At 36.9% G+C, this 16,079-nt stretch overlaps 1 protein-coding gene across 11 annotated transcripts in view; it reads left to right on the forward strand.

The window, feature by feature from the left end:
• Positions 1-15,740, forward strand: part of ADD3 (adducin 3) — a 116,348-nt gene extending 100,608 nt beyond the window's left edge. For 10 of the 11 annotated variants that reach the window (XM_031461728.2, XM_031461724.2, XM_031461722.2 and 7 more), the window contains 12 exons: positions 858-1,009; positions 1,985-2,065; positions 2,931-3,080; positions 3,562-3,705; positions 3,817-3,915; positions 5,053-5,235; positions 5,817-6,074; positions 7,363-7,482; positions 8,026-8,112; positions 11,037-11,160; positions 12,785-12,880; positions 13,488-15,740. In XM_031461728.2, coding sequence (XP_031317588.2) covers positions 858-1,009; positions 1,985-2,065; positions 2,931-3,080; positions 3,562-3,705; positions 3,817-3,915; positions 5,053-5,235; positions 5,817-6,074; positions 7,363-7,482; positions 8,026-8,112; positions 11,037-11,160; positions 12,785-12,880; positions 13,488-13,780 — 1,787 coding nt within the window. In that variant the 3' untranslated portion in view covers positions 13,781-15,740. The remainder of the gene's footprint in view (positions 1-857; positions 1,010-1,984; positions 2,066-2,930; positions 3,081-3,561; positions 3,706-3,816; positions 3,916-5,052; positions 5,236-5,816; positions 6,075-7,362; positions 7,483-8,025; positions 8,113-11,036; positions 11,161-12,784; positions 12,881-13,487) is intronic. The other variant, XM_031461734.2, reaches the window with a different exon arrangement.
• The last annotated feature ends 339 nt before the right edge of the window (positions 15,741-16,079 follow it).

Genomic DNA, 16,079 nt, shown 5'->3' on the forward strand with positions numbered 1-16,079 from the left:
AAAGTAGTGGTTGTGGGTACAAGAAGGTTGAGATCAATGAGAACGGCAAAGCCAAGGAAAAGTAGAGAAGACAGCAACAGGTTTGAATGTGGTGATGGCAGAGGCAGGGGGAGGAGAATGAGGAGTTTCAAAATCACTCACTCTCCCAGCTTGGGAGAAACATTCTGTCAGAAGGAACAGAAAAATTAAAAAGATTGACCTAGTTTGGTTCACGTTTCCTGTAATATTGAGTATCTCTTATGAGCCATACACCCTAATAAGAGTGCGTAAGGGCAAAAGGATAAGAGATCCAGACCATACAAGCCTGGAGAAGAATTCTCTGTGAGAGGGGGTAAATGGTGTCCAGGAGAATGAAGACTTGAGCAAAAGTTGAATGTAGCAATTGGATTATTAGAGATTAAGACTAGTTTTTGTTGCTTGGGAAGGGCAGAAACCAGACCACTGTTTGAATGCATTTTTAAATATCTTTTGGTTGAATAAAAGTCAAAAGAGGTAATAGAAAGGTAGCTTTCTGTCGAGATCTTTTCATCATAAAATTAGCAATAACCTCAGTATTCATAACGTTTTCACCATTGGGATCACATGACCATTTTTCCCCAGTGGTGTGAGCCTAGCGTCCCTAATATCACTCCCTAACAAGTACTAGATGAAACAGCAAGACGATAGCTGGTACGTGTTTTTACACTCAGTGTACTTCTCTGAAGGAAGATAAGCTAATGAAACATTGTGTGGGCTGATAAATTTCAGATCACCATTTACAAGGCTGGGACACTCCCAGACCCGGGCTGCCTGGCAACTAATTTTCAGGTAAGGAATTATTTGACCTGAATCTCTCTCCACAATTTTTCCTCTTTTAGGTCTCGGCATGGTCACACCTATCAATGACCTTCCTGGGGCAGATACATCCTCATACGTGAAAGGAGAAAAGCTTACTCGCTGTAAACTTGCCAGCCTGTACAGACTTGCAGACTTGTTTGGATGGGCCCACCTGGCAAATACGTATATCTCAGTGAGTCCTTTGGCTTTCAATTCCTTTTTTAAAAAATCCCAACTAGAAGGCAACTGTACTCCTCTCACTTTTACTCAGAAGTCCAGTTTTCAGACCTTATTCTCTGAACCTAGCATGCCGGATCACAACCTTATCCTGATTTAAACTTTATCGCTGCAGTTACCCCAACTTTCTTCGCCGCTTACTATCTGTGTTGATCCTTTAATTCAGACCAGTTGTAGAACGTATACCAGAAGAAATCCTGCTGACAGAATTTTCTCTGTGTGTATTAATTATATCTGTGAGTCAATGATATTAAAAAGTGCTTTAAAAAGCATTTGGGGCAGGGAAAACGGAAGGGGTCAGGGAAGTTTCCTCCCGGGTCTTTATTTTTTAAATATGCTTTTCCCATTCATCATCATCTTGTTTTCGTGTTGCCACATTTGGAAACAAGATAATATTTAGAAGCAAAGAAGTATGAAAATATCGTGTGATAAAAATGGGACAGATGTGAGATACAGTCTTCCTACAACTTTTCATCCTTTCCTCTCGGCTGTTTCTTAGTTTCCCCTTCCATTTCCACCTTAATTCCTTCTTAGGAAGAGACTCTGTTGTCTTTCCTTTGCCCATTTCCCCTTAATTTTTATATTGTAAATCAAGATTATCATCATTACCACATTCATTTGAATAATATTGTCATTTGTTTCTCATGAATGTAGCTGACCCTAAACAACCTTAGAGCCCCCAAATTAACACTTTAGGTAAGTCCAGTAAATGAGAAGCTAACGTTAGAATTTTTTAGCAAGTGCTTAAAGGTTGAGGGAAGAAAACTTTTCAAGGAAAGTTTTACGTTGCACACCTTTCATTTCTGCTTTGGTCATTTTCCCCCAGATCTCTTACAGTTATTCATTGTAAATATATTCCTAGTAATTTTCATACTGGAAAACATGAACACCTCATAGTAATTCAATATTGTTTGTTTTTTCTTTCTCCCAGGTAAGAATAAGTAAGGAGCAAGACCACATAATAATAATACCCAGAGGCCTGTCTTTTTCTGAAGCCACAGCCTCCAATTTGGTACATTTTTTATTCCTGTGTTACTTTTTCTGTGCTTCCTTGTGCTTTTCTGACCGTTTTTAGCTTTTAGTACAGGACAGAACAAGAAAAGGTATGGATGGAAAAACATTTACCAATGAACAGGGAAGAATTTGAAAAGTTAATATTTATTTTTAAGAAAAGCTTCAGGGTTCAAGAAAAACAGGGTAGTTGAAGAGTCTAATAAATGAATTGTTCTAATCAGTAAACCTATTCATGTTTTGAAGAGAATCTTTTGATTTTTTTTCCACCCTGTACTCTCTGTAATTTGTTTAAAATTAAAAAAGAAAGAAAGAAAGAAACACACACACACACACACGTCTGTGTACTTCACAGGCAAATTTAAACAAAGTTCAGTTGGTGTGGGCATAGGGTCTGACATTCCAGCATTTTATTTTTCCATGATTTTACTCCTAGCCACTGACATTGTCCTCTAAAATAGCAGGAACTACCTTGGTTCTGGTGCTGCAGTGTTAATTAGCAAATGGACATTTTTCCAGCCAGTTCTGTAAATGTCAGACTTGTCCAGACCTTTGGTGAAGAGCTTAAGTTATTCAGTTTCTTGGAAATTGTGCATCTTGCTAAATACTAAGTTTTGTTGGAGACTACTTATTTTTGTAAATAAAGTTTTATGGGGACAAAGGCCACACCCATTCTTTTACGGTAGTTTGTGGCTGCTTTTATACTCCAGCGGTAGCATTGAGTAGTTGCAGCAGAGGCCCACAAAATCTATAATATTTCCTACCTGCATTTTGATAAAAGTTTGCCACTCCCTGGTTTAGCTTGTAGAACTCAAGCAAACTTTGATGCATGTGTACCAATTAATTACGTCTTTCTGATTTTCTAGGTGAAAGTCAATATAATAGGAGAAGTGGTTGATCAGGGAAGTACTAATTTGAAAATTGACCACACAGGATTCAGTCCCCATGCGGCAATCTATTCAACACGTCCTGATGTTAAGTGCGTGATCCACATCCATACCCTTGCAACAGCAGCTGTAAGTCACTGCAGGGCCAAAAACAACAATAACCCTGGGAAGTGTGTAATTTTCAGGGCTTTCCTTACATATGATACTTTACAGTCTGCATGCTTTCAGATCTGCCATTTGAAATCATTTTCAAAATATTAATCCTCTGCATATCCAGAAAGCAAAAGGCCCTTTGGACTAAATGCTGTCATTCTAGGAAACAACTGGAGAGATAGCATTTGCATTTTTGAACTAATCATTTTAATAATTGGGTCACTGAGTTCTTTAAAGCAAAGCTTCTTTCATAATATCTGGCACAGCATGTAAATTGAATAGTAGGCCAAGTTCTTTTTTTCCCTCTTGAAGAAGCAAAGAACTAAAGTGGGAGGTGGGTTGGAATGGTGAACACAGGGAAGAAGCCAGTGCTTTCTGAGCTAACTGGAGAATCCATTTCTACAAAAGCGTGATTAGTAACTAAATGTGTCATCTTGGCATGGACCCAATCAAATAGGTATCCTCCATGAAGTGCGGGATCCTTCCAATTTCTCAAGAGTCCCTGATCCTGGGAGATGTCGCCTATTATGACTACCAAGGGTCACTTGATGAACAGGAGGAGAGAATTCAACTGCAGAAAGTTCTGGGACCAAGTTGTAAGGTATGTAGTAGAGTTTCTATCTAAGGAGCTATTTTGGTGCTGTTACTGTTGATGAAAGCAGTGTGAGCTATGCCAGTTATTTAAAGGGATTGCTTTGGGATTCTATTTTAGGTGCTGGTACTCAGAAACCATGGTGTGGTGGCACTTGGAGAAACAGTCGAGGAGGCTTTTCATTACGTTTTTAATGTGCAGATAGCCTGTGAGATTCAGGTAAGAAATATTGTTTACCTCCCCCCCCCTTTCTTTTTCTTTGTTATTTGTTTACTTGGGTTTTATGTTTACTTATTTCCAAAGTTCTATCAGTTGGTGGCGTTTTACTTTATTTTATCTTTTAAGAGAAGTTCTGCTTCACTTGAATAAAAAGGGTCAACTCAGGTACCTCTTGAATTAAAAACAGGAGGAAAGAAAATTAAACTTCGCATACAGACACACACACCAAACCTAAGTGCCTCGTAAACTTCATTTTCCCCATAATCCTACTTTTTTAAGATGATACAGTTGCATTTCCCCATTTTCACCCTCCAGTGGTATGGTGCTAATTGAGAAACAAAGGTGATCGCCAGTTATCAAAGATCAGATGTGTTGTGGCCACTTTTATAAAAAGTTTAAGAGCAGCGCCAGAAGTTTTATGAACTCATGCAATTTCCAGAGAGTCCAGAGCCTCAGTCTCGGCCTCCTTGTTATAATGGATTAGGTATTTGTTAACCACTTTTTCCCCAGAGAAGCTGAATGTATTTAACAGCCCTGATTTTCCTCTTTAAGAAAATTAAGCAGATTCTTTTGAAGCAAATGGTAATAATCTGAGTTTATGGAAAGGCCACCAAAAAGGGGGAAAAAACTTTTCCTACCAACTTTAACTTGTCCTAACAACCAATGTTTTTTTTCTTTTGTGTTTTAATTGTCACTCCTTCTCAAATGAGGCTATAAAGAGCTAAATTAAATTAAGATAACTAGCTGACTTCTTCTGCCTAAATATCCTTAACTTTACAATATAGTGTTTATATTCCTTTAAAATTATAACTTTCAGCCAAAGTATTAGCTGGATTGCCATGGGAAAACTACAAGAAAAGAACTTTAAAATTTGTCAAGAGAATTCGGTTTCTTGAAATATTAAAAGGTATGCCTCTAAATGTGTTTTCCATCAGGATTTTTGAGAGTCCTGGAAGGTGTCTTTTCAGATAGGTGGAAAAGACACTTTAGCTGCCTGCTTTCACAAGTATATTTCTTTGTTAGTATCCTGAACAAGAATTACAAATATCTGCTGAATCAAACTTGTGCTTTTTTAAAAGTGAAATACTAATTCTGGTCTTTACATCCTGTGCGTCTATATTGTGCCATTGCTTACAGGTGCGGGCATTAGCAGGGGCAGGTGGGGTGGACAATCTGCTTGTCCTGGATCTTCAGAAGTACAAAACTTTCACCCACACCGTAGCAGCCGCTGGAGGAGGAGGAGTGAATATGGCTTCCCATCAAAAATGGAAGGTTGGCGAGATTGAGTTTGAAGGACTGATGAGGACTCTGGATAATTTGGTAGGTGGAAAATTGAACATAAACTTGGGTTTTGTGTTTTCAGACTCAAGAGCAGCTGTTTCCATGTCCCTTTGGTTTGGGAACATGTTCCTTACTCCTCTGGGAGCAGAGTTTGACCCCAGGATGAATTCAGTGTAATTTTACCACATTTTTAAGAAACAGTGAAACCTGTACATGTTGTCCTATCTTAGAGTTACCCTCTTCCACTAAGAGTCGGAAGGCAGATTGCCTTCAGACCCAGGAACAAAGACTTAAATGAGCACTGAGATTCGGCCTCCAGAAAACCAGTTTATAGCTAGAAAAAATGTTTCCAGCCAGCAGTTTTGAAATTACCTTTGTCAGGAATGGTTATGTGAGTGGAAATTTCTGTCAGCTGGAATCAGTTTTAACCAGATCTTGAAATTTGCTTAATTTCAACTCTAGTATTATGTGGAGGTTATGTGGAGTTTGGAAGGATGTTTTCCCCTTTATTTGTTTTTCAGTAAAGGAGTCTCGTTGAAGCATTTGTTTAAAGAATTATACTCCAAATGGTGTGCTTGGTACAGTTTGATTATTTCAAATGTGGTTTTTCCCTCCCCTAGGGATACAGAACAGGCTACGCTTACAGGCATCCTCTCATTCGAGAAAAGCCTAGGCACAAGAGTGATGTGGAAATCCCAGCGACTGTGACTGCCTTTTCCTTTGAAGATGATACAGTGCCACTGTCTCCTCTGAAATACATGGCACAGAGGCAGCAGCGTGAGAAAACAAGATGGCTGAACTCACCAAATACTTACATGAAAGTGAATGTCCCTGAGGAGTCTCGGAACGGGGAAACTAGCCCCAGGACCAAAATCACAGTATGCCCCTCTTTCTCATGGTTTGCCTTTACTAAATACTTTGCCTGGTTACTGATGAATTGGATGTTCTGAAAATATTGGGAAAGTAAAATACAAATTAACAGTAATGCACTGTAACTTTATCAGGTAACCTTTGTGCGAGGCACTTTGTTCTAAGTGCCATACGTATGAATATCACATTTAATCCTAGTATGGAAAGGATGCTGTTTTTCCTCTCCATTTTATAGGTGAGCAAAACAAATGATTAAACGGTTAGTTAATCATTTGTGAATGGTAAAAGCAGAGTCTGGATGCAGGCAGTCTGACCCTGGAGCCCAATTTTACCCGTATTACATGGTACTGCTTTGTAGTTTATATGGCACCCATGAGTCAGAACTATAAAAGTTATCAACACCTAATGGTGCCAAATCTCCTGAATTACTGCACATAGCTACCCTTAGGCAAGATCCTATATGGTTTCTCTTTTATAGCATTTTGCTTCAGATTTGGTTTAATTTTGGAGTGTTTATCACCAAATATTCTCTAGGTACTCAAAATTAGTTCATCCTATCATATAAATCAGTAATATTCTATATGGAAATGCCTAGGCATCAGTGTTTTTCCTTGGTCTGTATAATTTCTTATCTCTTAGTAAAAGAACATAAGTTTCCCAGAATTAATTTTATTGACAGAGGCTGATGGCCAGCCATCATTAATCTTGATGAATACTGACTTTCTTAAAGGAATATAATGTGGGGTAAATGAGAAGAATTACCCCTTTCACCCTGTGTTGCCATTTTACTACAAATGACTGCCAGATTATCCCCTTTATAAAATGCTGGTCAGGGCCTTGGCCCATTGTGTCAGCCAAATATGAAAAGTGAAGTCTGGAAAACTAAGTCTTAAGAGATTTCTTGAGTCCTCTTTGGTAACTTCTTAGTCGTCATCACTTGATGAAACTTCAATGTAGGTGGCAACTCTGGATGTGAGTTAATGTGAGATCAAGCTCTAGATCTACGCTTGAAATACTCTCACCAACGTATTTAAAATGCCAAAAGGAGAAAAAACTTAAGTAGAAGAATAATTGAGTATTCACGTGAATAGTAATGACATTTGTTTTTAAGTGAATGCTGATTCTAACTAACATGAGACACACATATACTAATTGACCACTTAGATACTGCTTAGTGAAATTCTTTAACATATTGGCAGTGTATGCCCCCCTCCTTGAGTCAATAAACAGTTGTCAAGAACCGACCATATTTCTCTTAACACAAAACTTCATTCTAGAAAATTTTTGATTCTTTAGTGGATGAAAGCGGAGGACTCTTCTAAAGTTAGCAGTGGAACACCTATCAAAATTGAAGATCCAAATCAGTTTGTTCCCTTAAACACAAACCCGAATGAAGTACTAGAAAAAAGAAATAAGGTAAGAAGTGGTCTTCTGTGGCTAGAGGAGGCATGTTTATGGTGCTTTATGTTTAAATCACTAGTGATTGAATCTGATTAATACCAAGCTTAAGGATTTGAATACAGAATTTGAAATTTAATTCTGTATAATTTTAAAGTTCTTTTTTTTGTGGGGGGGGCTGATAGGTAATTAGGTTTGTTTATTTACCTTTTTAATGGAGGTACCGGGGATTGAACCCAAGACCTCATGTAATTCTAATTAATTTTAGCTTGTATTGAATACCTCCAGCTCTGCTAGTTACGGTGAGAGGGCTATATGGGGAAGAGGTAGTAAACATATTTCTGCTGTATTAGTGAAAAATGTGGTTCTGTAACAATGTAAGACAGTAGGAAATCATACATCAGGAAGAGTGGTGGAGATTAATGTGAGTTGTTAGGATGGTAAAAGGGCCTTATGGAGGGGTAATTAAAGAGACTCTTACTCCGGGGTGGTTGAATAGTAAGCCAGAGGTCACCTGCAGAGTTGCTCCCAAAAATTTGTTGATACTGTTTTTCAATTCAGATTCGAGAACAAAATCGATATGACTTGAAAACAGCAGGACCACAATCTCAGTTGCTTGCTGGAATTGTTGTGGATAAGCCTCCTTCTGTAAGTCTGTGAAGCAATATGATTTTTGTTTTCACTTAACTTCTTTGCTTTTTAAATATGAGTATTTGTTTTTACTAAAGTTAATATAAGCACAAGCCTAAAAGTCAAATAATCCACAAGAGTTAAAATGTCATCTTCAATTTCCAGTTTCTAAGGACAAGGACTTTTCTTCTAGCGTTTATCTTTGTTTCTAAAGAGCATCTTTATTCTGCCTTTTCTTGTTAAGTACCATTATTTTATGTTATCACTAAAAGAGAAAAAAGTCTCTGATAATTATAATGGTAGGAAGCCATCAATTATAAGAAGAACCCCAATTTGAGAGATTGGAAAATACTGGGGGGAAAGTGCATCCTAGAATTAATGAAAGACCGTAGTGACCTCTCCATGGATGATGAGGATTTTAGCCTGTTTACACAAGGCTTCCCTCTTTCATTCTCCCAGTGAGGCTGTATCACAATGCTTTGTCTAATCAGCTTTCGGCATTTGTATTTAAATGTTTCCTGCTGAGCCAGGTAGTATCCCAGGATGACATTTCCTTTCTTATACAGCTTTTCTCCCCCTGGAGAAAAAGTTGCCTGCTTTTTTCGTTGACTTAGTATGTGGGTTACATTGGCTTAGTTCTTCCCAAACTTTTCTTAATATTATATTCCATGGGATCAAAGATAGCAGGTAATCTCTCAGCTCCAGCCTTCTGTCATTCTGGTCCAGGTCTGGGCTCGCTGCTCTCTAGGCCAGATGAACAGGCCCATCCCGAGGATCCTGTGCTCCTCACCTGTGCAGTGTCCATTTCCTGCACTGAATGTCTTCCACTTTCTTGATTTGTTCCTTTATCATTGGGCGCATCCTCTAATAGCTTTCTAAGAAAGGATACATAGGAGGTAACAGTCAGAAGGCCTGGTATTCTGCCTTCAAATGTGCATGTAATGATACAGAATTTTCCTTTACAAATAATATGAAAAGCATTACCCGATTGCCCCCTACCTCCATATTACTGTTGAGAAGGACAGTATTGTGATTCAGGTACCTTTGTATAGGACTCTTTTTCTTTTAGACTTTTTCTACATTCCTGCTGTTCTGAAATTTTATGATTTGCAGATTTCTTTTTAGTCTTTGTTTTTACCATGTAGTAACCCTTTTCAGTCTGCAAATTTATGTCCTTCAATTCTTTTTAAAATATTTCTTCAGTAAGTAGTCTTTTTCCGTCTGGATACACTATTAGTTGGATCACTTTGAGCCTCTGATTTTGTTTTCGTTTCTACTTTCCATCTTTGTCTTTTAATCCTACTTTCTGGGAGATTTGCTTACCTTTATTTTCCAAGGCTTCGATTTCATTTTCTATTTTGATTTTTTTTTTTTTTTTAATTTTTAAGGCTTCTTATTCTCTGAATATTCTTTTTTTAAAAAGTAACATCCTGGTCTTTCTGGACACAATATTTTCTCTTATAGCCCTAAGGAAATCAATTTTACATTTTCTTGGCTCCCTTTATTGTCTGTTTCTTCTGAGCCCCTTTTTCTTCTTAATTCTGGTCTCTTCCATGTTGGAAGCTTTCCTCAAGTGTCTAGAAATCCGTGGTAGTCTGTCTGTATTTAATAATAAGACACTACAGGGGAGGATATAGCTCAAGTTGTAGAGCACACGCTTAGCATGCATAAGGTCCTGGGTTCAATCTCCAGTACCTCCTCTAAGAATAAATAAATAAACCTAATTACCTACCCCCACCAAAAAAAAAAAAAAAAAAAAAGAGAAAGAGAGACACTGAAAGTCAATCAGAAGCCCTGGGTGTGTGCAGCGCTTGGGAACTGGTGAGCTCCACTGTAGAGTGACTGAATGTGCACCGAGTTGTTTCTTTGAAGAATCCCCAAATGTTAGTGTCTGTGATTCTTTTATCTGGGCCCATTTAACTTACCTGGAGAATTCTCCACTCTCCTGCCAGTCTCCCACTATCATTCTGAGAGCCTTCAGCTGTGTTTTGTATCCCTTAATCAGTTGCTCTGAAGAATAAGCCTCTGATCTTCCACAGAGAAGAGGGAGAGGTAATTGCTCAGCTGTGTGGACCAGGAAAGGGGACCTGAGAATCTGTCTGTCCCTTATTCAGACTCTTAACTTGTCCCTCTTTTTAGCTTTTCTTCACCACCGCCTTTTGTGGTTCCTGATGCCTCTAGTTACTGAGCCTTACCAGACCTCTGCAGGGCAGATGAGCACGCTTCTCCTTTGCATCCTTCTTTGCAGGGCTGAGGCTTCAGTTTTCTCAGCTCTGCCACTCACTCTTCCACCTGCTTTCCATCTTCCAACAGTGTGCTATCATTTCTCATCCTCGGTTGTCTCCTCTTCCATTTTTTTGTCCTTAAAAGTTTATACCATTTTTGTTGTTGTTTCTTTACTATAATTTTAGTAGGGTTTAGGGAGGAATTTTTTTAAACGCATGGGTTCAATCTGCCAGGTTTAACTGAAAGTCTCATTAATTTCTTTCCTAGAGCAAATAGGTACAAGTTTATTTTCATAGCAAATTTAAAGTTCTTTTGGTACAGCTTTATTTTTCTGAGGCTTTTTTAAAAAGGCTTTTTGAAATTCTTGGTTTTTTAAGATATTTCTTACTTGTATGAAGCTTTCTAGAACTTGGCTTAGTGTTTTCCTTTTTAAGAGTTATTAAAATTGACCTATGCAGGCTCATTTGAGGAAACATCACTGGCAGTTTTAGTCCATTGGATCAGTAGTCTAAAAGCATTAATCTGATACGTGTGTTTTAAACAAAGCACATTGCTTTATCATTTCTTATGATTGTTATGAGGTGGAGTGTCACAAACATCATATATACATTTGTGTGTGTGTATGAATTTGTGTATATATATGTAAATATCCATATAAATAAATATATAGACATAAGTTAGACTCTTGGTAACAAGTCATTGTTTTTCTTCTCCAGACCATGCAGTTTGAAGATGATGATCACAGCCCCCCAGCTCCTCCCAACCCCTTCAGCCATCTCACAGAAGGAGAGCTTGAGGAGTATAAGAAGACAATCGAGCGTAAACAGCAAGGCCTGGAAGGTTAGTTCATGCTGAGATTAAGCCCAGGATAACCACACTCCTGGCCACAGAGCCCCTCAAGTTGGAGAATAGAAGGCAGTCAGTGTTTTGTTGTTTTTTTTTAACGTTCCTTTTACAGTCAGTTGTTCCATGTCCTCTCTCCCAGTCCTTACTTGAGTATAGATAGGACTAAAATGCAAAGAGCTACCACAGACCATGTATGTTAACATGAGGAGAAGACTGTTTTCCTCAGAAAGCATCTGATAGCTAACAAAAAGTTTCACTCTTCTATAGTAAAGTGAAATCCCCAGCTAAAGAAAGTGTAGATACATTAATAGATTTAAACATCTCAGAATATGTGTCTTTTTAAAAATTTTTACTTTGACATAATAATAGATTTACAAGTATATTGCTTTAATGCTTTGTAAACATCTCTACTTTTTCTGGATATCTCAAGGTGCCAATATTATAATTTATAAATATAGAGCAAATTGCTTGTTTTTATGTGACTTTCCTTAAGCACATGGGTACTCTAGTGAGATTGCATTTTTCTGAGTTCAGAACCCTAAGTCAGGGTTATATTTAAGAATTGTTCATGAAAATGCCCCGGCCAATTCAATACTAGCTTCCTTTTTCTCAAGAATAAGAGATTCTTTGTAAGAAGGGTTCTCAATTTTGAGTTTTTGAATAAGCTTCAGACAGTCCATGAGCCATCTGAAAAATACATGCTTAATCTTGTATGATATACATTTGAGGAAAGAAGGGCTCAAGGTGGAGGACAAGAAGTCTATGACCCCAAAAGAGAGTAACAGTCTCTGCTTTAGAGCATCCATAACATGCAGTTGAAATTTTTACCCGAAGCAAAACAGAACCAATAATTAAAGAATCTTTGTCCCCGTTAGTTACCATATAGAAAGAACTAGTGACATCTGAATCATCCAGGGAATAGTTTTTATCGGTGTGTCAGTGTCTTTAGCACAAAAGGGAGCCATCCTGACTCATCAATGTAATTACACTAAGTGTTCTAAGTGATATTGAATTTGTTCTAACATAAGGTTGGAAACTTCATTTTTGTATTTTGTAAAATGTCCTCTTCAATCTCTTATTTTTTGAAAGCCTAAAGATGCCAGGTAACAAATATTGCACAACAGAACCATCGCCTTTTATATATAACTTTATAAATAGTTTCTTCCACATTCATTATGACCTGAGTTAGCTCACTAATATTGCTCTGACAGGAGTCACTAATTGGATATTGTTCAAAAATTCAGTGAGACATTCTGCCTCATTAACGTAGCATCATTGGTGAGGCTTTCATGTTTCTCTCCATTTGGCTGCTCGATACATTTTGGTTTTCTAACACTAGCAAAAGCTAAATGCATACATATTATTTGCCTGGGCTGCCAGCAACCATGCTTCCTTAAAAGCATGTATGTGAAATTACTGTTAGCAGCCAGAAATATTAACCCATTAACCTCCTCTTGGTGCATAGTTACCAATATGTGGGATAACTGTTAGCATGCTCAGCTCATTGCTGGAGAGTTTATCATCCCTGTGTGTGCAGACATTCGATGTAGCATTAACCTCCCTGAAATCTTATGCTTCTTTGTTTTGCATGGCTTTTAACTAAACTCTTATCCGACAGATGCTGAGCAGGAATTACTCTCAGATGACGCTTCATCTGTTTCACAAATTCAGTCTCAAACTCAGTCACCGCAAAATATCCCTGAAAAATTAGAAGGTATTCAATGTGATTTCCCACAGCTTTCACCGAGTCAGTCTTTAGAGTTTGTCCCTGTGTCATTTGTTTTCATGTAAAGAAATGAACACCTGACTGCAGTAAGTTTGCCATGGATTTTACTTAAAGCTCCCGATAATGTTATTTCTTATTAAATGGGGTGCTACTTTTGATCAGCATTTATATTGATTTGCCTTAATCTGGATTTTGGCTACCTGTAGTTCTTAAGAATTTGTGAAATTAAAATTGGCTTGTCGTATGTCTTCCAGTCAGAAGCATGAAATCTGTTTCAGTTTTGATTGCAAAATGACTGCAGAATTAAAGAGAAATATATGTATGTTGTCTTCCTCATTTATACTGACTTGCTTTACAATGACTATCACGTCATCAAACCAGACTTATGTAGCCTTCATTCTGTGGTCTTTACAACTTTTATACTACTTAAGAACATTAGCTTCATGCTAGTAGGACCATAGTCTATCAAAATAATGGTCTACCTTTATTGGAATTAAAGTAATGCCTTAGTACATTGCTTAGACACTTCTGTTTTATGGAATAAAGCAAAGATATTGACCATATAAAATAATTTTTTTTAAATCCCTTTTTGTAGAAAACGATGAGCTATTTTCCAAGAGCTTCATCTCCATGGACATGCCTGTCCTGATAGTGAACGGCAAGGATGATGTGCATAGTGTTGAGGAGGAGCTTGCTCAGCGAGTGAGTAGGTTGACTACAAGCACCACCATAGAAAACATCGAGATTACCATTAAGTCTCCAGAAAAAATTGAAGAAGTCATGTCACCTGAAGGCTCACCTTCAAAATCACCATCCAAGAAAAAGAAGAAATTCCGCACTCCTTCTTTTCTGAAAAAGAACAAAAAAAAGGAGAAGGTTGAAGCCTAAATGAAGTCATTTTATAATTATTATTATTACAATGTGACATTGCACATTTAATAACCACATTTAAGTTGATCATTAATATGCAGTGGTAGATCAGATTGGGGGTATGCAGCAAACTGGACTTTTAAGAACTGGAAAGAGGTTTTATACTAAAAGAAAAACATGAAAAACACTTTCAAATTCATCTTTCATTTTACATGTCCAAAAAAAGTTTGGAATTTTTAAACAATTGCTAGTTTTAATTAGCTCTGCCCTCATGAAGTATTATAATCACCAAAAACAGATTATCTGTCTGAATTACTTCAGGCCTTCTACGAAATATCTGTTGGAAAGAAATTACCAGTGAACAAGTGAGAGAATTTTTGTTTCTCGGCACCTTCTTCACTTGGTAATCAGATTATAGTTTTTTACCATGATTATTGACTGTACCTTTTGGGTTCCCATTGTTTCAATGGGCATTAACAGAATGCTTTAAAAGCTTCTAAGATAAGAATCTATAGCATTAGTATACACTGGCACATGTTTTTTTTAAATTTAAGAAAAGATTCATTTGGAATTTTATTCATAGTATAAAATTCCTCACCTGAAGTAACTTTGCCAAAAAAAAAAAAAGGTCATTTTAGTAAACTATAATTTTTGAAAAATTCCTTTTTTATTAGTTTAGAAAGCCCCTTATTTTTCAACAAAGGGGATTTTATACACATAACGTGGGTTATTTAGTTTAACTCTGGCAAAAATGACTTTTGTATGTTGAGATGTTTGTATACCATTCAGTATAAAAGTGTCATAAGCACATTAGCCAATCATTTAACAGTAGAGCATGTTTGAGGCTGCTTGGTACTAAGTATACTTAAATATAATTCAAAAACCGAGGGACTTGGTATCAAAAGGGGATTAGAGCATGTAAAGGCATAATAAGATTCATATTTGAACCTTATGATGTATTTTTCTCTTAGTATTGCTATGAATGAAGAAGCTCTCACAAGGTAACCAAATGAAAAGGAAAAGAAAGAGAAAGTGTAAAATGAAAGGAGCAAAAGAGATGTCATGAGAAGAATTCTAGTTTGATAATGACTCATAGTCATGATAGGATTTGAAGCATAATTTATTTGAAACATGTCCCAAATTTCAAAAATTCTGCTTCTCTGCCAAAATCGTTATATTTCTTAGTTGATATTTGAAGTTTAAAAGGGTCAAATCCTTTTCACTTACGTATTTTTAGCATGCAGCCCAAGAAGAAATCAGTGGGTCTAATCCCCCCCCCCACCATGAGAAAACTACCACTTCTTGATTTTTATAAATTTTTCTTATCTTCTCAGTTAACTTTCTTTCTAATGTAAATACAAATTTAAACCTAGGCTTAATATAGTTTTTTCCCCTTCACCCAAGTGATGTCACAAATCAATGTAAAATCAGTGATCCAAAACAGTGGGTAAAAATAATCCAAAGTATTTCTGAAAGATGAATTGGCGTGTAAAAAATTACATTGATTATAGTGTTTTCTGGGGCTGGTTCTGTTTGACGGTGTGTCTAAGATGATGCAAAGTTGAAACAGAGCCTAGAAAGTTCATTCTAGATCTCACTCACTAACTACTGGAATCAGTGTTTTAATCTTAGTGGAAACTTTCAGTTGCTTAATTCTGTATTTGAGGATTCTTTTATGTTCTACATCATTTATATTGTATTACAATGTATGTAGAAACAGTAACCTGTGAACTATGCTTTTCCATAACTTTTTAAAAATATATATATCTTAAATGAATGCAATGCGCATAAATATTTTTTAAACGCAACAGTGAACTATTTGCACCTTTTGCTAATGCCTCTATTTACTTGCTTTGGCATAAAGAATGAGCCAATGAACCTCTGTGTCCTGTGGAAAATGTATAAATGTTATCTGATATTGCTCTTAGATGTAATGCTAATTAATGTAAAATCACAAATAAACAGTATTTTAAATAGATGGATTTGATATCATGAGCTTTCAATTCAGGGGTGGTTACTTATCCTGAATTACTCTGTAGACTGTTGAGTTTTATGCTGCAGTGAGATTTTGCGTAAGATTGACGCTTCTGAATAAGGACCTGATACCTTTATTTTCAAATTAGTTGAAAACTATTTAAAACCCTTCTTGTTTCAGCTCATTTTGGAGTAAATATTTCCTAAGTGACCTATCTTTGTCTTGATAGAATGTGGCACCCTTAGCTATTTCTCTGACATCTGAAGATCTTTGAAGGACTTAGAATTCTGATTCTCTGTCTCATTGCTACTGTTCAGATCTGTGGATGTGGACTAGAAACTG

The sequence above is a fragment of the Camelus dromedarius genome, chromosome 8 (assembly GCF_036321535.1).
Source record: "Camelus dromedarius isolate mCamDro1 chromosome 8, mCamDro1.pat, whole genome shotgun sequence".
Lineage (NCBI taxonomy): Eukaryota > Metazoa > Chordata > Mammalia > Artiodactyla > Camelidae > Camelus > Camelus dromedarius.